This window comes from Phalaenopsis equestris, unplaced genomic scaffold (assembly GCF_001263595.1).
Source record: "Phalaenopsis equestris unplaced genomic scaffold, ASM126359v1 Scaffold000095, whole genome shotgun sequence".
Taxonomy (NCBI): Eukaryota; Viridiplantae; Streptophyta; class Magnoliopsida; order Asparagales; family Orchidaceae; genus Phalaenopsis; species Phalaenopsis equestris.
In genome coordinates, this window is record NW_018164537.1 from 266,237 (window position 1) to 291,888 (window position 25,652).

At 35.5% G+C, this 25,652-nt stretch overlaps 2 protein-coding genes across 6 annotated transcripts in view; one reads left to right on the plus strand and one right to left on the minus strand.

Moving 5' to 3' along the window:
* LOC110020374 (cryptochrome-1) lies at window positions 1-23,481 on the minus strand. Of its 2 annotated transcripts, none has more exons than XM_020718455.1 (5): window positions 22,535-23,481; window positions 12,423-12,644; window positions 5,064-5,773; window positions 1,225-1,899; window positions 1-463 (listed from the first exon to the last, which is right to left on the minus strand). In XM_020718455.1, exons 1-5 carry the CDS (start codon window positions 22,845-22,847, stop codon window positions 401-403), a joined length of 1,983 nt encoding a protein of 660 aa, XP_020574114.1. In that variant the 5' UTR covers window positions 22,848-23,481; the 3' UTR covers window positions 1-400. The 2 variants fall into 2 exon arrangements, with proteins under 2 accessions (XP_020574114.1, XP_020574113.1); XM_020718454.1 differs by having other exon boundaries at window positions 2-463; window positions 1,225-1,905.
* A 1,492-nt stretch (window positions 23,482-24,973) lies between these two features.
* LOC110020372 (protein root UVB sensitive 2, chloroplastic) overlaps window positions 24,974-25,652 on the plus strand; it is a 31,377-nt gene continuing 30,698 nt past the window's right edge. For all 4 annotated transcript variants that reach the window (XM_020718450.1, XM_020718449.1, XM_020718452.1 and 1 more), the window contains exon 1: window positions 24,974-25,076. The gene's annotated coding sequence lies outside the window, so the exon portion shown is untranslated. The remainder of the gene's footprint in view (window positions 25,077-25,652) is intronic.

The following is a 25,652-nucleotide window of genomic DNA, read 5'->3' on the forward strand; positions in this document are numbered from 1 at the left end:
ACTATTTTTGCACTTCTATAAACTTTTGGATTAAAAGGGCCTCATATAAATAGTGGGAGACTATTTTGACACTTTCCTAAAAACAAAGATGTGGAACATAGAACCTAATAAAAAAATAAAAAACCATATATCCAAAACACCCCTGAAGCATAATAGAGGGGACATGTCCTACATCTCTAAGAACTACAAATTATAAGCACCACCACCATTTATACATTAAAAAGTATAAACAAAAATAAAATACAAAAAGATATACACCAACATTTCAATTCTCGCAAAACTTTATTTGAAAGAAAATTTGCTAAACATGAACATAACAATTAGAAACCCAACGTTCTATGGGATTATAAGATCATTGAGATAAAAGGATTATCTGATAAATTTATTTTATTCTCCTAAATTAAGCAGGTCTCTTGCTTGATCTCAGGCTCTCTTTGCTGCTCTCAGCGTCAGCCTCTTCATTCTAAAAGACAAAAATAAGAGATTCAATAAAAATACTAACTTAAAGTAGAAATTAGTAATGCATTGGAGGGCTAAAATTTAGGCCAAAAATAATGCCAAAGTCTACAAATTAATCATAAAATTTGACTCTGCAATTCAATAATAAAAGGATGATAAGGGTAAAATCATAATTCCACTATTTTACTTTCACTAATGTGTGAAATCGAAAACTTTACACTAAGTGGAGTTTGAAGACGATCTTTCTTCCTAAACACACCAAATGACGCATCAGAATATTTTAACAATCCTTCAAAGTAAATTTCTTTTTCCTCAAGTTTAAGCAAACAAATGTTTACCGAGTAAAACATAGCTCATCTTACAGGTGTTAAAAGATAATTTTAAGGCCATTTACAATCAGTTTTATTTTTAATTTTTAATTTTTCATTTATTTTGTTAATGTTTTAATTTGAAATAAAAACATTTTTAGTAGGTTAAACCATGTTTAGTTGCTTTTAAAAACATATAAAACAACTTAAAGTCATTTTGGGTGCTTTTATAAACAAGTTTTAATTTTTACAATAAAAATTAAAAGAACTTTAAAAATACGCCAAACAAATATATTTACAAAAAAAAAAGCAAAAAAAAAAAGAGAAAGATCTCAAACATTGGTAAATTTGTAATTAGCAGATTTCAAAGGGCTTAAAGGACAGTTTTTTATTATTTATTTATTTATTTTTTACATGAACCTACTTAAAACATCGAAATTCGTAAATATTAGCATACCTGTGCTTCTGTGACATAATCTTTATGCTCTGGCAGTGTTGATGGCGAACCTCTCAAAAATTGTGGCTTGAAAGCATCATATCCGCATTGAATTTTACTGTCTGATTCAGAATAGCATGGCATTGCCTCAGAAAACTGGGCCTCATTGAGGCTTCTTTTCTTAGCCGATGAGGATTCTGCAGTAGATCTCAAATCTTCATCCTCACCAACATTTCCCTTCTCCTTACGACGCTCAAATTCAATTTCCTTTCTCGCAACATAATCTATATTTCCACTCCTCTTTTCGTCACAAGTTCCATCAATATTAAGCATCGATGGCACTCTTTGATCAAGAGATGATGTGATGTCTGAAATTTCTTTCTTAACGACCACTTTCGGAATATCGAAAGTTTGCGTCTTGGCATTGTCAGCAAAGACTTCACAAGAACTGTTGAAGCTTTCGGCTTTCGCGGCTCGATCAAGTTCCCACATAACGGACAACGAATCGTAGAGCCATTCTCTCACGGTATTGATCTCCACGATTGGTTTTGGGTAGTTTGATCCCAAGTCGACCCCAGCAGCCTTTAGTATGGATGTTGGAGCATCCCATGGATGATGTATCCATTGAGTGGGCAGCCTTGCAAGTTCTGGAATCCAATTTCTTATGTATTCCCCATTTGGATCAAATTTCATACCCTGCTCCTGATTCTCAATGGAATGAATGATGAGAAAAACAGAAAAAAAAAAAAAAAGATATTTTTTGAGTGATTAAAAGCATCGTAATATATCCAGTTTCATAGATTCAAGAAAATTTATGATTCAGAAATAGAATGATTTGAATTAAATTGTCTCGGATTCCTAAAGTATTATCCTGTCATATTTAAAAATGAATGAACACTCGAGGGCAGGGAATGTGAGAGGGAAAGTGTGTAGGAAGGGAGCATTGAGGGGAGTTGATGATATTATATGGTTTCAAATGCTATTGGGATGGCGTTAAAAAATTCTAAAGAACTAAGGATTTGACCAGACAGGAAACTAACTGATCAATTTCGGTTGATTCGCACAATTCATGGTTCGATGTTGACTCCTAAAACAAGTAGAAATGGCATAATGGGTCAGGTAACCTGTAGTACTATTCAAAACAAAACTTTAAAGTATTAAAATTATCTTTCGGAGAATCAGATGGAAGAGTCAAATACCCAATTGTAACCTCAATAAATTTTGCTACAAAAATGTTTGTTTTACATTGTTTAATGTGATACCTTATTATCTTATCTTATAGGATGCAAATTATTTAAAGCATAAATATTTACTATCATGCAAGATAATCTAATGACGTTTAGCTGATTTTAAATTGCTTTGTTGCTGAGATCGAGTTAGAGGTTTTTTATTTTTTTTATTTTGAGGTTATAAGCCAAAATTGAAGCATATTTCTTCCCTAAATTGTACAAAATTAAACTTAGAATAAAGTCGAGCCTACAGGTCTAATTGAACCCAAGAAATGAACCAAAATCATACCAAACAAAGTGGAGCAAGAAGCAAGGCAGAATAGTTATTCTTCGATCATGATTTGCTTCTCAAGTAATTTGTATTAGTTCTAGTTCCACTAATAATTGAACTGAAGAGAGTCAATATGGGCAAAATTTAACCCGACTTGAGTTCCACCACTATATATTATTGATAGCTATATTAAGCATGACTGAAATAAGAATGCAATTCCAACTTTTAGCTAATTGTTAGAATCAATAAGAAGTGATATTCTCAAGTTTGGATGAACATTGAAGCAATCAGAATACTTATGCCCAAATCTTTTACAAAAGGTGTAATACAATGTAATATTTTCAAACACAACCTATTGTGGTGAGAGCTCTTTCAGCGTCCCTTGACAAACAACAACACGAGCTCTCACTGGAATGATTCTGGATCAAATCGTACAATATGGAAGAGACACATCATACAAAGTTGACAGAGATTAAGGCAATCAATGGGCTATTGTAAGAGTTGTTTGAAGTTGCAATATTCTCCGAGATTGATTTGAAGTTAGGGTACCAAAATATTTGGATGTAGTTGAAGGATGTGCACAAGACTGCATTTTGAACTCGTGGGAGTCACTATGACTTTCTGATTAAAATGAAAGGACTGACAGATGAGGATGCCACGTGAGAGCTAAACAACTTGATCTAACAACAAATTTTTTTCTCACCTTAAGGACAATATTTTTTTGGGAGGTGATTATTATTACGCCGAAGCCAAAAAGGACAATTTAATAATTTATTATTTTTTATTGTGGGATATAAATAAGGCTAATATGTTTAGATTTAAGATTATGCAAGAGATTGTTGACTTGAGTCTCTGATTTAGGTTTTGGGAGAAATCACATACCTCTCGAATTATAAGTATTGGGAGAGATCGCCTACCTCTCGAATTGGAGGTGCTTAACTTTATGTATTCGTGTTGTGTTGCTCCTGTGACAGACAAAATTAGAGAAAGTCGTCTTAGATGGTTTGGTCATATTAAACGTCGACCATTAGATGATCCGATTAGGAGAGTAGATGCTTTAAATTCGACTTGTGTTAAGAAAGGCAGAGGTAGACCTAGGAAGACTTGGGCTTATTGTATTAAAAATGATCTTAATTTACTAGAACTAAATGAAAATATGACACTAAATAGGACGCAATGGAGAAAAAGGATTCATGTAGCCGACCCCACGTAGTGGGATTAAGGCTTTGTTGTTGTTGTTGTTGTTGTTGTGTTGCTTTGTTTTGATGAAATAAATTATTTCTTGCCCTAAATTCTGTAAAAAATTGTTTTGGTTTGTATCACAAACACATCCAAATGCCACCTAAACAGTAAAAATTACTTGAGAGGCCAAAGTGACCTACTTCCATTGATAATCTGATACCTTTGAATTATTTGAAATGAGTTTTTACTTGAAAATTAAAGTTTCAAATTTAATAATTTAAAAAATTAGACTCAAGTGGACAGAAAAAATCAAAGATAGAGAGAGAGAGAGAGAGAGAGAATTTTATTTTGCATATTGCATGTTAGATGTACCCCAACAATTTACCCTCTACGATGTCCATTATGGAGCATCTAGAGCAAGAGATCACTAGTGCATGTGTATTAAGAGAGAGAGAGAGAGAGAGAGAGAGCCTTGATGAGTTGTCTTGTACTGCCCCGACAAATAATTGGGTTAAGGAAGAGAGTTGTAGATAGTTTCAAGATGGCGAAGAGATGAGAAATAGAGTGTTCCTTAATCATTTAGATAGGCGGGCAATTGTTGCAAAGAGGGCAATGGTAAGTCAGATGAGGAGAGGACCACATCCTCATGGTTTTCATTTAGAGAGTTCAAGACGTAAAGAAAAAGGAGAGGGAAAAGGAGAGAAAGAGGTGTAGTAGGGCTTTGATGAATGGGTAGTCTAATGAAGTTACAAAGGGTAGAAATGAATGAGAGAAGAGTGAAGTTGGGTTGGGTAGAGGAGGTAGGAGAAAGCAAATGAGTGTTGGGCAACCACCACCCCTTCTCTCCAACAAATGAGCAAAAACAAGTAGATTGGGTTTGAGATTATTCAGGCCGGAGAGGTATTAATGAAATTTCTACATAGGCTCAAGCAAGCACTAGAAATGAAGATCTAAAGGACTCATTTTAAATCCTAATAAGGATCAAGAAGAGAAACCAATATTGTGGGCTTGCTTGCCAAGGCTAAGTTCCCAGTATCTCAAAGTATACCCAATCATTTAATATGATATATGAATTGATAATGCCACTTGAAAGATCAAAGATCTAATAACATTCAAACTTATCATAAATGGAACCACGAGGAGATTATAATAAAAATTTTGCAATAGATAGAACTAACCTCTGGACTGTCAAGTCTAATGAGCTCATGACCATCTGGTAAGCTACCAGATATGTATTGCCATCCAAGGATGTCACTTTCCAGGTCAGCATCCAAGAGTGTGTCCCAAAAATATTTCATTCCCCATGTCCATGGAAGTTGAAGAAACTTGACGAAGAAGCTCGCAACTATAACTCTAGTTCGGTTATGTATCCAGCCGGTTGCCCAGAGCTCCCTCATGCCTGCATCAACTAACGGATACCCTGTCCTCCCCTGCCTCCAAGACTTAAACTGTTCCTGATCCGCACGCCATGGGTAGTGCTTCAAATTCCCTAATAATGATATTTCGTGAGTGAAGGGGAAATTAAAACATAGATATCGTGAATATTCACGAAGACCAATAGATCGGAGAAAAAAGTTGACACTGTCCACTGCATCGGACTTCCCTTTTGTCCACAGTATCTGCTTCATTCTCACAGTTTGGTAAATTTTTCTTACACTGATCTCACCAAAATGAAGGTAAGGTGAGAGCAAGGAGGTATTTGTGCCTTCAAGCTTCATCCTATTCTTTGAATAGTCTAATAAATTTTTCTCAGCAAATTCAGATAACACTTTGTCTGCATTGCTCCAACCTGGGGACCATCCCCTACTGAGCAACGCATTGCTGGTCTTCTCAGATTCCTTTTCAAGGCCCAATTCATCAATAGAACAACTTTCAATGCTTTCAATCCCTGATATGCAAATTCAAATCAGTAACGAAAGCATATCCCTCCCTGCCAAGGAATTCTGAACATAGATTGATAAGAAATCATTTATTGAAGTACTATTTATAGAATGTAGGAGAATAAACCGGATGTGGAACAGCTAACAAATAGAACTTGGTCTGAACGTCTATTCATTAGTGCCTAAGGTTTCAAAATTGATTCACGGTTTGAAAAAACTGTAAACAAGTGCTTGAGTAGCAATGAGGTCATTCCTGTTTGATTTATAAACCAAGACATCAATAGCAGAGTTCTATCTATTCTAATTACTCTTGTTTACTGTAATGGACAAAGTTGTCTTACTCAATGGGAGGCTCCCTTATCATAAGGGAACTGAATACGTTGTGCAGAGGAATAATGAAATAAAAATAGTCCGCTAAATAAGATATTTTTCAACAATATGCTAGCAAGATACTCCCCCTCAACCAATGTATATCAATAAGCTCCAGCTTGTTATATAGTTTGGAAAACCAAAATAGACACAAAGCCTTGGTAAATATATATACTAGCTATTCTAAGCTGAAGCTTGAGCATGATCTTTGATAGCAATGCATTGCAAAAAAGTGACAATCAATAAAGTGTTTGATTCTTTCATGGATTATACAATTACTGGCAGTATATAAAACAACACAACTGTCATAATTTAAGAACCAAGATTGTGCAATTTGAAAATTAAATTTTCTCGAGCCACAAGCCATTTCACATGTAGAGTGTATAATAGCTCTGTATTCTACCACAACTTATGATCTGACCACCCCATTTTGTTACTTAATCTTCCATGCAATAAAGTAACCTCCAACAAATATGAATAGTTACAAGTGAATTTTCTATTTGCAGCCAATCCATTCTCAATTATAGTAGTCCTTTTCCTATTCCTAAAGACTTTTGGACATACGTAAGGATACATAAAATAGCTTCCCAATATTTTTGTTTGACAATTTTATGTACAGAACTCCTCCAACAAAGGCATTAGGGCTGTTGACAATATGACAGATCAACTTATTAATGAACCTACAATAACGAGCAGCATCTCAATACTTCCCTCTTTATTAAAAAAAAATTGACGGTCAATGAGTGTCACTACATATGCAAACTAAGTGATCAATTCCCTCAAGGTGTCCTCTTTTCTTTGAGACAATAACACTCCTATGCTATAAGAAAATTTTATTCCCAAAAAGCATTTGGGATGATCCACATCTTTGACCAAAAAATATCTTTGAATATTGTGTTCTAATTAAATGATCTATTTCTTATCGTTCCTACAAGTAAAATGCTTGCTATTTATATAGATTACCAAAATACAAAACCAAAAGAAGTTTGTCTGATAGAAATGGGTGATCTAAAAACCTCAATTTCAGCAACAACTTTGCTAAATTTGTGAAACGAAACTCAGGGGCTGTCATGTAGCATATAAATAGCTCTGTTAAGCATACTTACTCTAGAATGTCCCCAAGCAACATACCATGGCGGTTTTTCTATATAAATGATTTCAATGAAATCTTCATAAAAATCACATCTATTTGCAACAATGACTAACCTTGATTGATAGCAATAGATACCAGAATTTGTATAAGTTAGCCAAGCAACTGAGGAGAAGTTCACAAAGTAATCAATCCCATAGATTTAAATCTTTTGCAACTAGATAGCCTTGTCTTTATTAACAAAACCATAAGATGAAATTTGGAGGAGTAAACTAAGCACTTGGGAATCTCTTAATACTAAGAAGCAGCGTGACCAAACTATGCGGATTTGACAAAGCAATCATTTCAGTTTTCATTATATGTTCCCACCAAAGATTTTGTAGTGCATCATGATAAGTCCTAGGAACAGAGGCCAATGGCAAATACAAAGGCAAAATAACAAAAGACAGAGAATAAAGGGCAATGGGTACGTGGAGATCAAAAAGCTCTCTAGGAGGAAGATGCTAACAGTCAAATTGGATAATATGGGATGTGTAGTCGTAATAGGAGAACATTCCAACATGTATTGATAAAAAAGGCGGGTATAAATACGACTTACATGAACCCTAAAACAGAAATGACATAATACTTATATCTGCAAGATTACAATTAATCAATTCCTAATAACTACTCGGAGATAAAATGAAATACATAAAATAGGGAAGACATAAAATAGGAAATAATAGAAAAGGAAATAAATCAATTCCTAGTAATTTCTAACATATTTGTATTTCTGATGTTCTAGATTTAGTTTTCAGCTAAGATTTCTGTTAGGATAGCCGCCAGCATCTGATGTTCTCCTTCTAGGGTTGTATCCAAAGACGAGGTGTTCAGGCTGTAACTTGTCCGAGATAATGACCATCTTCCAAATGTCAAGTGAGTATTTATCCCTAATCATTTCTTCCCTACCTTGTCTCCACCTCACTAATCCCCCTAATCGTCACCACTATCACTCAGAATCCACCCTAACAGAAGTTTGTGTGTATAGTATTTTGTATTTTCCATTTCAAGTGTGTTTGATTGTAACCGCAAATTTGCTTCCAGTAATAATATTTGATTTCCTATTGTTGTTTGAATTAACTCTGGTATCATTTGATATCAGAGTTAGCCTAACCCTAGTCCTATCCTAGAGTTTCTAGCATCCACCATACCCAAACCTCTCCACACAATTTTTTTTTCTCACTCTATATTACTCTTACATACCTCCTTCCACCTGACATCCAAAACCAACCACGCCGCCAAGGAGATAATCGTCGGAAGTCGTATCGAGGGGAAATGAAACGACGACATATATGAGAAATTTACTAAGAGGAATCCATAAAATTTCTGGGAGAGATATGTAGTGGAAAATCCACCAACTACAATAGGGGATTCCCATCTTCGAGAGGAGGCAATCCGGATGGGTCACTCATAGCCACAATGATGACTTGCTAGATTAAAGTAATGGAGTGAATCTCTTCCGCCATGCGGATTCCAGGGATAAAAAACCTCTAAATCAAAGATGTGACCTAAAATATCTGAGAAGCCAAAATTTTGAAACAAAGATAGATTTGTCATATTTCAATAGCCACATAGACCTAGATGAGTTTATCAAGTGGCTTTGGACTTTGGAATGTTTCTTTGACTGTCAGAACGTCCCACAAACGGAATGGCGAAATTAGCTGCCAGCAAGTTAAAAAAGAGTGCATTATTTTGGTGGCAAAATTTGAAATACCTACACTAGTGTGAGGGACAAAACAAGATCACTACTTGATCCAAAATGAAAGGTGAGGTACAACGCCAGTGCCTACTAGCTCACTATAGACTAGATATTCACACCCTAACTTCAAAAGTGGAGAGGCAACATCACTGGATGACAACCATACCTTACAGACAGTTCAACTCTAGGATAGAGTCACAAGAGCACGCCAAGGGAAACATCTAAGCCCCCGAATGAGGAGAAACTAATTTAGAGTGAATAGTTGAAGCCAATCCACATAATCAAATCCAACCCAGCTAGGAGGTGTTTCAAGTGTCACGGATTTGGGCAAATCAAATTAGACAGCACAATTGGATGAATGACCTCTTTAACTGATCAAGAAGCAGTTACAGAAATAAATAGTAATCCAAGAGAATATGAAGATTCAGAGAGAATTCTCAACTTCCAACCGATGAGGAAAATGTCAACAATTCTAGTTGTACCCAAGAGAGATTACAATTGAGTTGACAAAAGCTGTTCTAGAGGGTAGTAAGTTTGAGATAAGGGCATTTATGCAGCGTATGAGATTATGGTGCCTAGACCTGCCATGTTGCAGGTATTGAGAGGAGCATCAACAAGACTTATATTGGATGTCTAAAAGGGTCACGAGTTTGCGGAGCCGATATTAGACACAGAGCAACCCCAAATAAGAGAGATTCAGGCTTGTCAGATATAGAATACTTCTTGAGTTGACAATATTGAGAAAGGCCAAGTTTTCTCCGTTCCGAGGAGTCGGTCGATCCTATTGGGCCAATCCTAGTTATCCTCTTATTATTGTATTCCTGATTTTCTAGATTTAGTTTTTGGCTCAAGTTTCTATTAGGATAGTCACTGGCATCCGATGTTCCCCTTTTAGGGTTCCATTCGAAGGTGAGAAGGTGCTCCGGTTGTAACTCGTTTAAGATAGTGACCTTCTTCCAAGGGTCGATGGGTGCTCCGGCTGTAGCTCGTTCCAGAGGGAATATTTATCCTTGACCTTTCCTTGCCTGCACCCCGCACTTCGCTGCCACGTCTCTTTCCTCACTGCAGCTGCCTCGGACAGCTGTCGTTGCTGTTCTTTTCTGCAGTTCCCCTCTTTCCAGCCACCTTCCTTCCACAATCCCTACTTTCCTCCTTCTAAATCTGCTACCAGCCCTCTCTCTTGCTGTTTCGAACAGCCCATAGTGTTCCAACAACCCCATACCTGCGTCCATCTCCGTTCTAGTCCTCCATCCTTGCTGTCACAACACACAATGCCTTGCCTTCATTGTTTTCATGCTGTCCAACTGGTCCAAACAACAAACTGCTGCTATTTGAACTGCCATTCCTTACTGCACTGCTGTTCCAGTAGCCCATAATTGTTGCCGTCCCTCTTCCACAGCAAGGAAACCCCTTCCCTACCTTGCAGCCAACTCGCCAAGCCCCCAAATCACCACGATCACCCGGGATCCGCCCTAACGTAAGATCGCATGTCGTGCGTGTTGTATTTTTTCTTTCAAGCGTGTTTACTTGTAACTGCGTATTTGCTTCCAACAATAATATTTGATTAAACAAGTGAATATGCAGTTACAAGCAAATGTGAATACATTTATTATTTTATATCTAAAAGTTATTGCTTTAACACTTTACTTTTGTAAATATTAATCATGTTTTTTATCCTCCTTTAGAACGTTGATGAGCATAATTTGAATTTGAAGCAATTGCAATAAAGATTCTTAGTCTTATTCGACTTCTACATGTGAATTTAATTTGATCAAGTTCAACAAAGCACATATAAAGAGAATTAATTAATTTGTTGTAGAACAAATTGATGACTTGGTTTATGGCATGTTTAATATAAATTTGAAAGAAAGACACCTAAGTTAAAAAAAAAAAGAACTAATGATGGAATGGATCTTCTAGTTATTAATGATGTACCATCTAATGATAAACATATAATATAAAAAAATAGTGAAAGATTTGAAGTTTATGATGAAAAAAGAACCATCTAATAATGAAAATGCAACTGAATTCAGAGCAAGTTGTACTTTACAATCATTTAAAAGGAATAAGCAAAATCAAGTCGGAGCTTCAAAATAGTCAAAAGATAATTGAAATATGATGGATTGCTCAGTTATGTCACAAATTGTTGTTTTATTTAAAATATATTAAACTTTTTGTTAATTGATTCAAGGAGTAAGCATAAAAATATAATGATTGATGAAATGTTAGATATGCCAACAACACAAAATCAGAGAATAATAGAATAATTAATATGATGACTCCTCAGAAGATGATAAAAATGAAATGAGACTAGGATGGATCATGATCATCATGTCGTATTTAAATTTTTAAGTGAGTTTTTAGATTGAATCTCATTTAAAGCTTTCATTTTATATTAGTACTTAAAATTATATTTATGGTTTATATCTTTATCTTGATGATTAAGTAATAATTAATGTTTAATGTTTATATCATATTTATGAATTACTTTAAATTTTATAATCTTTTTTTTCATGTCAAGGCTCATGTCTCGCTGCACTAAGACAAAAATTTCAATTCTTGATTTTGGATTTCCTAATTGATTGAAACCATTGAGTTTGATAGGTTTGAAAATGATAGATGAGGTTTTTATGTTCAAGACAGTAATAAAGGAACCGTCAATTAACACCACCAAGAAAAAACAGGAGATAAAAAAATAGAGTTAAAGCAACCATGCTGACAAAGGAAAATGACGTAGGAGATGACATGCCATGGGAACCAGGCGAAAGATGGCAAGTGATACAATAGCATTTAAATATCCACAACTTGGCTCCGAAGATGTGGGTGTAAAATTGCAAATTGCAGTAATGGCTAGGGTAGGGTAGCTCGAGTGAACCAACGTGGTGCAAAAGAGGAGCTTGTGCAAGTCAGCACATGTGTTGAGGGGGCTCAAGTGAAAAAGTACAGGCAGCTGAGCACATAAAAGTAGTTGCAGCAATAGCAAAGCATAGGCAAGTAGCAGGCACAAGTGCATGGGAGCAACGGTAGATGGCTAAGGGCTCAAATAGCTAGCAGTAGAAGGAGAGAGAGAGGGGGGAAGGTTTATTCTGCTCTAATACCATACCAAGAAAAAAGAATTATTTGTTTTATATTAAATAGAAGGGCTTAGGGAGCTAAATACAACTTTCAAGAGAGTAATAACATATTCTAGATAAAAGTTCCACAACAATAAGCCAGTGCTAATATTTATGAAAGAAGACAAATTATTGAATTTGCTTATAAATTTTAATTAATGACTTCTTTCACCAGTACTGGGATTCATGTGCAAATTTCTCATAAAAGAATAAAGGTAAGAGCATCATCTGCTGTCCTAAGTGAAAATTTAAGAACTGAACAAAATAATGAATGCAGCAAATTGACAAACATTCATACAGCCAACCAAGCAAGTCTTTAGTTTAATATACACTGAATCCCAATTTACCTGACGGTGGTACCAACCGCCAAGGCGGAAGAAATGCTACAGGTTCAGCTGGCAAGCTCAAGCACCTGTTCCAGAACTCATTAAATGTTGTAAAAGCATGCCCACTTTCATCATAAACTTCCCATGGCTCATACAGAAGATCTCCATTAAAACTCTGCACTGTAATTCCATAATCCAATAGCTGACTTTTGACTGCATGATCTCGCACAAGTGAAACAGGATCTGAAATTACCCATCAAGCAATTCAGAAACACAGATATCAATAATACTTCAAAACGGTTGATAAAAAATACAATAACTTACAAATCAGTGGAATATAAAACCTGAAATGGTCGGAGTATATTTAAAATTGCAAAAGCAGTAAAGGATCAATGAGGCAGTCATCCTTCAAATTCTTAAACATCATTTCAAATAATCGGAAAGGAAATAAGAAACCAATTTCTAAAACATAAAGGAACCATGCCAGTCAGCCATTTGATTTTTTATAATTTTAGATGCAACCATTATGAAGGAGTAGAACTAAAACCATAATTTTTGCTAATGATATCCCTCTTTTGGATAAGACTAGAGAAAAAAAACATGAAAAACTTCAATTATGGAGGTCTACTTTGGAGTCTAAAGGCCTTCGTTTGAGTAGAACTAAAACTAAATACACAGAATGTAATCTTATTAGTAGTAGCTCTAGTGACAGAGTTGTAACTATGGGTCATCAAATCATTAAAATGTGTGAACGTTTTAGATATCTTGGGTCTATTGTTCAAAGTGATGGTGATATAGATGGGGATTTTTTAGTAGAATTCAAGTTGGTTGGTTGAAGTAGAGGAATGCTTCGGGCCTATTGTGGGATAAAAAAGTACCGCTTAAACTGAAATGAAAATCTTATAAGATGGTGGTGAGACCTGCTATGTGTCAATATTTTGAGCAAATAGGCTGAATGTCTTTTATTTTGCTTTCATTCTAACAAATAATAGTCTGTACAATCTAGTTTAGGTACATAATAAAGTGCTCAATCTAATTTTGGTGGCTTAATAATATATATTTTTAATTAAAATATTCAGCTAAAAGGAAAGAATCCGTGCAAATACAATAGTTCCTTCTTTGTAGAATTGTAAAGAAGAAAACTCTTTATTTTGTCTGATTTTATTTTGTCTGATTTCATTTACTCCTGATTGATATCCCCTCCCCCTCAAATTGATGCTGACTGATCAAGAAACATCAATTTGCCTGCAAGAAATTGATGACGCTGTCGAGAAAGAACCTTAATAAATATATCAGCCGTTTGAAGATCAGAAGTGATATGAAGAAGATATATAACACCATCCTCATAGGCTTCTCGAATGGAATGACAGTCCACTTCAATGTGTTTCGTGCGCTCATGACAGACGGGATTAAGAGTAATTTGGATAGCGCTACTATTATCTGCATGAAGAGAAGTAAACTCAAACTGAGGAAAACCGAGCTCAATCAACACACCCCGAAGTCAAATGATCTCAGAACAAGCAGAGGACATAACGCGATATTTTGATTCAGTAGATGACTTATAAACTCGATCTTGTTTCTTGCTCTTTCAAGAGATTAAAGAGTTGCAAAAAAACGTGCACCATCCAGTAATAGATCATTATGTATCAGAACAACCAACCCAATCAACATCACAATAAGCTGTTAAAGTGATAGGAGACTCCGCAGAAAAGAACAAACCACGAAGAGAAGTACCTTTCAAATACCGAACAATATGTCGAACTGCAACTAAATGATGTGTATGTGCTTGCATAGATTGACTAACTTGTTGCACAACAAATGAAATATCAGGACGCGTAATAGTCAAAATAATTGAGACTCCCAACAAGTTGTCGATATAAAGATGGATCAGATAGAAAGTCACTATTATTCTTTTGATATTTGACATTTACTTCCAAAAGAGTATCAGCAGAGCGATAATCTTAAGGAACAGCCAAAGCAATGAGTCCCTTAGTATAGTTATGTTGATGAAGAAAAATACCAACGGGAGAAGAGTGAACATCGAGTCCTAAGAAATAAGTTAATGACCCAAAATCCTTCATATGAAAAGAACTCTGAAGACGTTTCTATATCTGAGACATCAACTGATTGTCAGATCCTGTGATGACAATATCATCAACATAGACTAATAACAAAATAATTCCCATGTTCGTAATGCAAAGAAATAATGATGAATCATATTAGTTTTGAATGAAAGAGAAGCTAAGAAGAGAAGCTAAGAAGAGTATTGTGAAAAGCTAAGAAGAGTATTGTGAAACTTTTCAAATCAGGCCTGTGGAGCCTGTTTCAAACCGTATAGGGATCATTTGAGCTTACAAACATTATGTGAAGGTGTATAAAACAAGCCTGGAGAAGTCATATAGACATCTTCTTTGAGATCCCCGTGTAAGAATGCATTCTTAACGTCCACCTGCTTTAAGAACCAGCCTTTAGATGCAGTAATAGATAACACCATCCGAGCAGTTGTCATCTTAGCCACAAGTGCAAATGTTTCTTCATAATCAATCCCGTATTCCTGTCGATTGTCGAGAGCTACCAATCTTACCTTATATCTGTCAAGAGAGCCATCAGATCGGAGTTTAAGAGAATAAACCCATTTAAAACCAACGAGTTTAACACCTGTAGGACATGAAACAATATCCCAAGTGTGATTGTCTTGAAGTGCCCGAAGTTCCTCTTGCATGATTTTGATCCAACAAGTCTGTTTAGTAGCCTGAAAGTAAGAGGTATGCATAATAATATTAGTTAAAATTGCAAAAGAACCATATCTATCTGGAGAACGGATACGCCAAGTTGATCGTCGAAGACTTATTGGAGCAATTTTTGGATCAGGGTCAAGGAGGTTTGAAGGTGAAGGGGTAGACGTCGTATCGAAGACTTATTGGAGCAATTTCTGGATCAGGGTCAAGGAGGTTTGAAGGTGAAGGGGCAGACGTCGTGGGGGTAGACGTCGTATATAGACAATGTCTGGCTTGAACCGTTTATCAGAAAAAAAAATATCAAATTGTAGAAGTATAACTGTATTCGGTGTCGACACATGATGCTGAAAGTAATATTCATGTTCATAGAAAATCACATTCCGAGAAATATGCTATCGACCATTAATCGAATCATAACACAAAAAACCTTTATGATTATGACTATATCCCATAAAAGCACATCGTAATGACTGAGCTACCAACTTATGATGTTCATGAGCAGGTAGATGAACAAAACAAACACATCCAAAAATATTTAGCATAGACAATTAGGATGTTTTCCAAAAAATAGATAATAGGCAGAATCATACTTCAATTGTTGAGATGGCAAACGATTCTTGAGATAAACTGCACTAGATAAAGCTTTAGTCTAAAATTTAGTTGGAACAGAAGATTTTATCAGTAAGGTGCGCACTGTATCCGATAGATGTCGATTCTTCCGTTCAACAGCTCTATTTTGCTGCGGTGTATAGAGACATGAACACTATGAAACAATACATTTGTTATGGAGAAATGCTTGAAACTCATGAGACATGTATTTACTGCTATTGTCAGATGTAATGTTTTAATGCAAGCAGAGAACTGAATTTCAATATATGCTAAAAAGTTTTGAAATAGAGTAAATATTTTTTACTTTGGAACGCAAAAAATATATCCAAGTAAATCGACTGTAATCATCAATAAATGTCACAAAATATCTATATTGAGCATATGAAATAACTGGTGTAATTCTCAAACATTATTATGAATAATATCAAAACATTTATTGGCACAACTGCCTAAAATAAAAATAGGTAATGTCTTACTTTTTTCAAGTTTACAAACAGAACAGTCAACTACTAAACTCTTATCTGTAGAATAAAAAACACCCATTTTAAGTAAATGCTCCAACACCATATCATTTAGGTGACCTAGTCTTTTATTTCAGATGTCAACCTTATTCTCAACAACTAAAGAAGCTAATGCCATATTCCGAGGAAATGTCATATTCCGAGGAACAGTAAATTGTAATGGTTAGGCCTCTTCGCTATCTCCTTCCCTGACGCCTGATCCTGCACAATACAACTATCATGAGAAAAATGCACGTCACAGTTATTATCTACAATTTGAGCAACAAAGACTCAGTTAGTGGATGATTTAGGAGAAACCAAGACATGTCTGAAAGAGGAATTAATATCATCGAATGTCGTAATTGAAATATTATTTTCATCAGCAACCTGAATATGTTGAGTATCAGTGTACGACCATTGGTTATGCAATAAATCAGCAGTATCAGTCATATGATTTATGACGCCTGAATCAACAAACTAAGGAGAAGAAACAGAAGTAATTGTTTTACCTTTCCCTTGAAGACAGAGATCAGAAAAAGCGAAGAGAATCATCTGTTGAATCATATCTGATGTGACAACTTATTAAGTATTGGCAACAACTGTGGATGTCGAGTCAGGATTGTGAGTGTCGGATACCGTGGCATAAATTGCTTGTGGTTTGCAGTTCTGGGGTCGTGCAGGGCACTCCGTAATAATATGTCCTTTTTGCTTTCAATAAGTACAACACTTATTTTTATAATTCTGTGCAATATGATCAAATTTCTTGCAACTGTAGCACTGCACTGGTCCATTCCATTTGGTCTTAGCAGCATATGTCATATTAATTATTTCTGATGATCCACCTGTTGTACTAATAGCAACTTGTGTCGCCAATCTTTGTTCTTCGCGCAACAATTCACCAAAACAAATATCCAAACAAGGAACCAGATCTCTGTTCAACAACCCAGCCCGAGCAGTTTCAAATTCAGATCCGAGTTTCATTAAAAAATGATCACGACAACTTTCTTCATGAATATGAAGACTAACTAAGTTCTCATTTGACACCATAACATAAATAATGCTAGTATATTCGCTCCATAAATTTAGAAAGGTAGAATAATATTGTTCAATTGAAAGATTACTCTGACTGTAATTACTCATATCAAGTTCCAATTGAAAGCGTTTCGCAGTATTATCTTGATTGTAAACGAGCTTCAAGTATTCCCACATTTCTTTAAAGTATTATCTTGATTGTAAACGAGCTTCAAGTATTCTCACATTTCTTTAACTGCGCCAAAGGATCGTAGATTGTTCACCATATGAGCCTCAATAGATCCCAAGATCCAGGAAACAATCCGAGCATCCTTTGCTTCCCATTGACCGAGATCTTTTGCCTTAATAGGAGTTGGAGAAGAAACCTCAAAGCTCCTTCTCTTTTAAGAACATTCTGAGTTTAAATACCCATGCGACATAATTATTTCCCATAAATCTGATAACTAAGATTTCAGACGACATTCTAAATATAATTGTCGTTCACAAATTGATTAAGAAGGTCGTTGATCGTCGTTGATCGAAATCAACCAACCAAAAATCAAAGAAAGCTAAGATATCCAAAAAAATCCAAATCGTTGATCTAAATCAACTTAAGAGATTCAAAAAATCGTGCACTCCCTTAAATTAGGAGAAGAGTTTGAAGCCAAAGCCGAAGCCTACGATTCTTGAGTGCGACGATCTAGAAAGTATATCGACGCTGAAATACGCCGATTATACCGAAGCCGAAGATACAACCGATGCTACCGAAGCAGAAGCGGATGAAGTAGATGAAGCGGACGAAGTGAGCGAAGTGGACGAGAACAAATGTGGTTGAGGCAATTGAAGCGGACGAAGAGATCGTAGTAGTTTAGGTGAGTCCGCCAAAGCAATCAAGCGGAACAAACAAAGCAGTCAGGGCAGCCAAGCAGTCCAAACAAGGAAGACAATGGTTTAGGCGAACCAGACGAGCTCTCCAGGCGAAGCAGACAAATGTTTAGATAATGCAGACGAGCAGTCCGGCGAGACTCAAAGATTTTCAGTCGAAGAAGACAAACAATTGCAAATTTGAAGACTCCAAAGATTCAGACTCTAAATATTCGACGTGGTTCTGATACCATGTCATTATTTTGAGCAAAAAAGTTGAATACATTTTCCTTTACTTTCGTTTCAATAAATAATAGTCTGTATAATCTATTTTAGGTACATAACAAAGTGCTCAATTTAATTTTAGTAGCTTAATAATATATATATTCCTAATTCAAATATTTAGCTAAAAGGAAAGAACCCGTGCAAATATAATATTTCCTTCTTTGCAGCATTGCAAAGAAGAAAACTCTTTATTCTGTCTGATTTCATGTACTCCTGATTGGTAGATTGGGATTTTATTCTGTCTGATTTCATGTACTCCTGATTGGTAGATGGGGATTTTTTAGTAGAATTCAAGTTTGATTGGTTGAAGTGAAGGAATGCTTCGGGCCTATTGCGTGATAGAAAAGTACATCTTAGACTGAAAGGAAAATCTTATAAGATGGTGTTGAGACGTGCTATGCTCTATGGAGCTTAATGTTGGCCTTTAAAAGAGAAGCATAAAACCAAGTTAAGTGTTACCGAGACGAGAATGCTTAGTTGGATGAGTGGGTTTACACTTAGAGACAAATTACAAAAATGAATATATCCGTGATAGGTTTGGTATAGCTCCAGTGACGGACAAAATTACATGAAGTCATCTTAGATGGTTTGGTCACATTAAACGTCGACCATTCGATGATCTGATTAAAAGAGTAGATGTTTCAGATTCAACTTATGTTAGGAAAGGCAGTGGTGACCTAGGAAGGCTTGGGCATAATGTATAAAAAATGATCTTAATTTATTAAAATTAAATGAAAACATGACACTCAAAAGGATTGGAAAAATAGTATATACACAAAAAAATATTACTTTTAACCAAAAAAAATGTGAAAATAAGTGATTGCAAACTTGTACTGCAAACAACTTCGGTGTATCAAACGTAATAGTCAAACAAACTTTCATGTCTCCATGGTTCCAACATCCACAGGAAAAGATTTCAGAGAATCTATCAACACATGGCTCAATGAAGCTGCAACTGGCCACATTCCTATTAGAAGTCACAAAAACGAAAGCTATTCTCCCACCCTTTTGTTCTAGAATAGAATTTCAATAAGACTAACATCATTCGCCCAAAAGGATTGGAAAAATAGGAACAACCTAATCTTCTTTTAATAATAGAAAAAGGTCTACTAACTGAAGGATTCCATTAAGTCATAAAAATTAACAAAGAAAAGAATTAGCAAGATAAAATTCAGGATAATTAAAGTCAAAATGTTAATAAGAGAAGGGGCAAGGAAAAAAATAAACAATCTCTAAAATGATCAACATAGAACCAGATGCAACAATTAAAGAATGAGTTCAGGAACTCATGCTTGCCCACAACCTTAAGAACAAACTTCATTCGAACATTAGAGAGCCCGATATGAGGTCCAGTTTTGTCTTTTTGATCATACTAGCCTCTATTGTTGTTGACACAAAACATGAGATAAAGTCAGTAACAATGATTCTCTCTACGACAGTTAAACTCAAGAGCAAAAAGTTTAATAGCTGAAAAGAAATATAGAAGGAAGACGAGAACCTATTTTCACTTTATTTTTTATTTTTTATTTTTTACTTTTATAAAGATAAAAAACCTAAGAGAGGTAGAAACTCAAGAGAGATTCACTAAAGCTACCATTGCAAAAGTTATGGCCATGTCTCAAGATGGTCAAATCAAACATATGCTCCATCTCAAGATGGTCAAATCAAATAGAGTGACAGAAGAATCATACAAGATAAACTTGAATTTCCATAAATCTATGAATCCAAAACCAGGTTTAAAAATACATTGGAACACAATACTAAAACTAAACAAGTCTGCAACGAGACAAGCATAAAAATAAAACAACAGACTCATAACAACAAGCCCAAAGGAAAATATTAAAATTCTAATCTTGCATAAGGCTATTATCTCCGTCACAAAACAACTCATGATCATCACCATATTCCAAAGCAAAAGACAATAAACAAGTACAGGTAATAATAAAGTATAATTCAAGTAAATTTTCCAATCCACACCAATGGTTATAATCCCATTAATATGATTAGAGAAAGTAGCCGTAGATCTTGGGCCACTAAAAATAACAGTGTCAAAAAAGCCACCAAATGTGACCAAAAAAATCCTTTTCTATATCCCTTCCATATAAGTCATCGCATTTAAATTTTCAACTAGAGGATACTAACCCGATGCATGCCTAGGACCAAAATTAGATGGCTCGAGCATACTAAAACTATAACAACTGGTACTATGTTATTTTAACTTCAAGAATCTCTCTTTATGATGGAATGGCATCCTCTGTTCAATCAATGAAGCCTTCCTTAGATGGAAAAATTGAATAATTCAATCTTTCTTAGGCTTTCTGATATATGCCTTTAACATCAAAATTATCAAAGAAAATTTCTAATTAGAGTCACTTGATCTCCTATTTGTGTTTTGCGAGTAGCTCAACAACTTGAACATCAAGATCATTCATTAAGATTGAAAATAATACATCTATCCTGGTTAATTTATCAAGAATTTGCATTCAATGGTAGTTGCAATGTTAGAAGTAGAAAAGCCCTTATAAATCAAGAAATTCATGTTGGGAGTCGCTTGATTATTAATCTCATTGCAATCCATGATTAACTCACCAAAAAGGGTCAACAATATAAGCTTCAAAAGGCTAGCACAATAGTGTTATTGGAAAAAGTCATTCACAACTTTAAATCAATATTTAAGACAATTGTGGTCGGACGGTATTAACATTTTATTTTACTTTTCACATAATTTCAGAAACTTTTAATATATATAAAAGGGTCACTAATCCACAACGTGCAATAAAATTTATATCTTTTAATGTTTACTTTTGTTTAGAGGCACTTTTTATGTTGATTTGAGATTATTGTCTACAAATGATGATGTTTTTTTTATATTTAATTTTATTGTATGTTATTGATTAGTGTCTCATTTATATGTATTGAAAATTTCTGAAATTTTGTGAAAAGAATAATGAAATGTTAATACCATTCAACCGCAGTTCTTGCCTTAGTTAATTCTAAGCACCGGGTCGGGTCGTGGCACGACTGATCTTCATATATAACCAATAGAAAAGCAATCATTGAGGGATCTTTCAGGATGTTATTATTAGATCAAAAGAATATGATGACCAAATAAGTTGAGATGTTTGAGGTAGAAAGGTACTTTGTGCCCATAAATTATACATTTCAAATAAATCATAAGGACATGAGATTGAGATATACCAAACATTCAAGATTGATAAGGACTAACACATGTCCCACAATATAAGACATTCCATTCACACCTAATGTCAGCTAACAAAGGCAATATCTGACTTACTAGGAAACGCTCAAACTTATTGACAAAGCATAACGAGTTTCGGGCACACCGACAAAGAGGTGTTCAACCTATCTTCTTGATAGACTCTTTTTTCACTAAAGAGTGTGATTATCACAATTATAGCCACCATTAATGAAATGAATAATATCAAGTTCTCCCAAAATTAAGCATAGTTAAAGCAAATTGATGGAAAAATCTATGGCAAACGACAATAATTAATGATAGTACATGAAATTTAATGAAAAATGAAAAGGATATGCTACGTTGTATGTTCCCATGGATAGGTAGAGACTATCATCATGCTTGATAATCTTACAAGGTGACTATTCAAAGGTTTCCCATTCAACTTGTCTGGCAAGTTCCCCTCTTTATGCCCTTTACTTAAATTTTCTATTTTGATTTCTCAGTTGAGTTCCAATTTCAAGTTGCCTCTTTATGCCCATCACTTTCTATTTTGATTCATTTCATTGTTTGAGTTCTAATTTCACTTTGTGTAAAATTATTCTTTCTCAATCCTGGTTGATAATAGTAGCTTTGTCGTCAAAGTCAAAATCCTTCTACTCCTAAAAAAAAGTCCACGATGTCGCACTAAGCAACGTAGAAGAGCACACAATCACCCCGATCATTAGACTAAAGAACACACAACATAGCAATTAGAAGTTGCATGAAATCGGTAGTAAGATGATCATAGTAAAATAATGAGCTGGCGAGGAAAAATGGTGATTTCAGCATAAACATAAGAACAATACAAAGTATGGTAGATGGTAAAATCCTAGCAGCAGAATCAAAAAGAATTTGTATGATGGAAACATTGGGTAATTGATTACGTACCATAAAGATGATTATACACCACTCTAGTGGCCCCAATGGAAGTTACACACTGAATTAGAGCAGAGACAGTACTCTCAGCCCTAATGAACAAAAGAGGTGCCCCAATAGATTTCAAAGACTGATCAAGGTGGGCAAGAGACTGTTTCAACCACCACCTAGAGCAACGCCCGGGAAAGAACTTCCCTTCCTCACTTGGGCACCAGATGAAAATAGGAAGAGTAACCCCATCCCTCGCCGCAGCAAACAGGGCTGGGTTATCCTCAATCCTCAGGTCCCTCCTGAACCAAACAATTGTCTTGCTTGTACTGCCCATCAATAACTCAGCTATTTCATGCTTTCATCACCAGCTGAGGAAAATTGAAGTCCAACAAAGCACGCGCCATGAAACTATTCAGACAACCAAAGAATTGCATCATACTGACGATCTGTATCAGTTCATCTGAAACATATCAAAAGCATCGCCCTCCAAAATCTCGTCTGATATGATCAAATATACCCAGAGCTCCTCCGGATAAATAAGAATGAAACTTAATTTGATAAGATCCTTCACCAAATTCCAACTTCAAAATGAAAGCAGAAAAATAAAGTAAAAGAGAATATATCCTGAGGTGAAAAGGTGGAGTGAATCAACAGGTTAAAGATCCACATAGAATAGCTTGGAATAAACCGTGAAGCCAACTCCAGCTTTTTTTCTTTTCTTTTCCGCCCCTAATCCTATCCAACCCCTGAAGTTGACAGAAAAAGAACCCTTTGCCTACCGCAAACTGCCTCTTGACCTCAATTTAACCATCGTGCTTCCTCCACGAGTTCAGTTTATCAACAGTGTTCAATCTATTTCCTTCTTCATGGCTTCCCTGTGGTTGTTGTCCATTGACGGCAACATAGCGCAGATTCACGCAGAGAGAGAGAGAGAGAGCAGCGAGGAAGAAAAACTTCACGGTCTCGAAATTTATTTATTACTACCAGTAGTTCCATGAAATTGAGATTTCCTGAAGAATTGGTCCCTTCAGTGGGGGGGAGACCCCCGCCGTTGGAAGATGGCCTCACGGCCACGCCGTTCAGATACAATCGAACGGCGCACAGACCAGACCGTACAATATATCTACCCCACTCCAATAAATGCGTAATAATTGCAGTTGTCAGGAATGTACTGTTGTGCTGCACTGCAGGAATATCCCATCTATTTTATTTAAAAAGAAGTCTTATTTGAATATTATACAATGTTGTTCGATTATTTTGTGGATTTATTGAAATATCCCCCACAATACTTGATTTGGGGCTGAAGTGTTATTGAAATATTCCCTCGTGTTACTTGATTTTGGGTTGTATTATCCAATAACATGGTGAAAATTAAAATAACACGGGGAATATGTCAAATAACAACCCCCTTCAGTGGGGGGGAGACCCCCGCCGTTGGAAGATGGCCTCACGGCCACGCCGTTCAGATACAATCGAACGGCGCACAGACCAGACCGTACAATATATCTACCCCACTCCAATAAATGCGTAATAATTGCAGTTGTCAGGAATGTACTCTTGTGCTTGAGGAATATTTCATCTATCTTATTTAAAAAGAAGTGTTATTTGAGTATTATACAATGTTATTCGATTATTTTGTGGAGTTATTGAAATATCCCCCTACAATATTTGATTTGGGGCTGAAGTGTTATTGAAATATTCCCTCTTGTTACTTGATTTTGGGTTGTATTATCCAATAACATGATGAAAATTAAAATAACACGGGGAATATGTCAAATAACATAACCCCAAATTAAGTAACACGGGGGAATATTTCAACAACACAACAAAATAATCGAATAACATCATATAATACTCAAATAACACTTAATTTTTTACAAATAACGTACATGAAATATTACTGTAACAAAACAGGATATTCATAATTATTGCAATTTGAACGTATGTCTACGTTCGGAGTCTTGATGTAATATTTTTTTCTAATGAAGCTAGAGATATAGAGTTTGGGGATATAAAAAAAATTTCTTTTATATAAAATCTAAAATATTATTTTTAAAATATTTTAATATTTTAAAAATAAAAATTTTAAATTTAATATATTTTGAATATATTTAATATTAATTTTTTCTTAAAATAAATCAACTCCAGAGCTAATAAGTTGAGTTGTAATTAATTTGAGTTTAGTTTGTTAGCTCATTGAATTCAATTCACTACATGCTTATGGAGTTGAGTTCGAGCCAACTCACTGAGTTAGTCTACTCACTCAGTTGCACCCAAAATCATTCCCGTTCTGGGGCCCTTCTTCGGCTCCTACATGAAGCACCATAACCCAGTTGAGTTCGAGCCAACTCACTGAGTTAGTCTACTTACTCAGTTGCACCCAAAATCATTCCCGTTGTGGGGCCCTTCTTCGGCACCTACATGAAGCACCATAACCCCATAACCCTTCTGATTCCCTACCTCGCCCCTACTTCGCGACCGGAGCAAGCTCGAAACGGCGTCGAGCGACGTCCGGCGAGCGGCGGGGAAGGAAAAGCAAAATTTGGATGAAGAAGAATCGAAGGTTACTGTTTCCCCCATTCGCGCGCTGAATTTCCTAAATCCCTTAAATCCGCCTTCCATTTGGACTTACTATATCTGGGTTTCAAGGAAAAACTGAGGAGATATGGGAAAAATATTCCTCCGTGTTTCTGCGTCGTTTTTTTCTCTGTCGGGAATATTTCTAGTGTTATTTAAGTGTTATTGTGTGTTGTTTCAAGTGTTATTGTGTGTTATTCATGTGTTATTGTATCCTGAGAATATTTTTGGTGTTATAATAACATAATAATACATCAATAACACATGAATAACATGCAATAACACATGAATAACGTGCAATAACACATGAATAATACAGGAGGGAATATTCTTCGTATTACTGTGCCATTTTTCTTACTCCAATACGAGAGATGTCGTGACGTGTTTTGATTGGCTACACAATTAAAAATAAAGTGCCTAGATCTAATATTTCTTCTAACCCCATAACCCTTCTTATCCCCTACCTCGCCCCTACTTCGCGACCGGAGCAAGCTCGAAACGGCGCCGAGCGACGTCCGGCGAGCGGCGGGGGAGGAAAAGCAAAAATTCGATGAAGAAGAAT

Excerpts from the sequence above, each read along its gene's own strand:
- LOC110020374 (XM_020718454.1), bottom strand. The coding sequence starts at position 22,847 with ATGGGCAGTACAAGCAAGACAATTGTTTGGTTCAGGAGGGACCTGAGG. Across the intron at positions 1,906-5,063 it reads TTAGACTTGACAGTCCAGAG|GAGCAGGGTATGAAATTTGA; the intron begins GTTAGTTCTATC and ends ATTGAGAATCAG. Across the intron at positions 464-1,224 it reads ATTATGTCACAGAAGCACAG|AATGAAGAGGCTGACGCTGA; the intron begins GTATGCTAATAT and ends TTTGTCTTTTAG.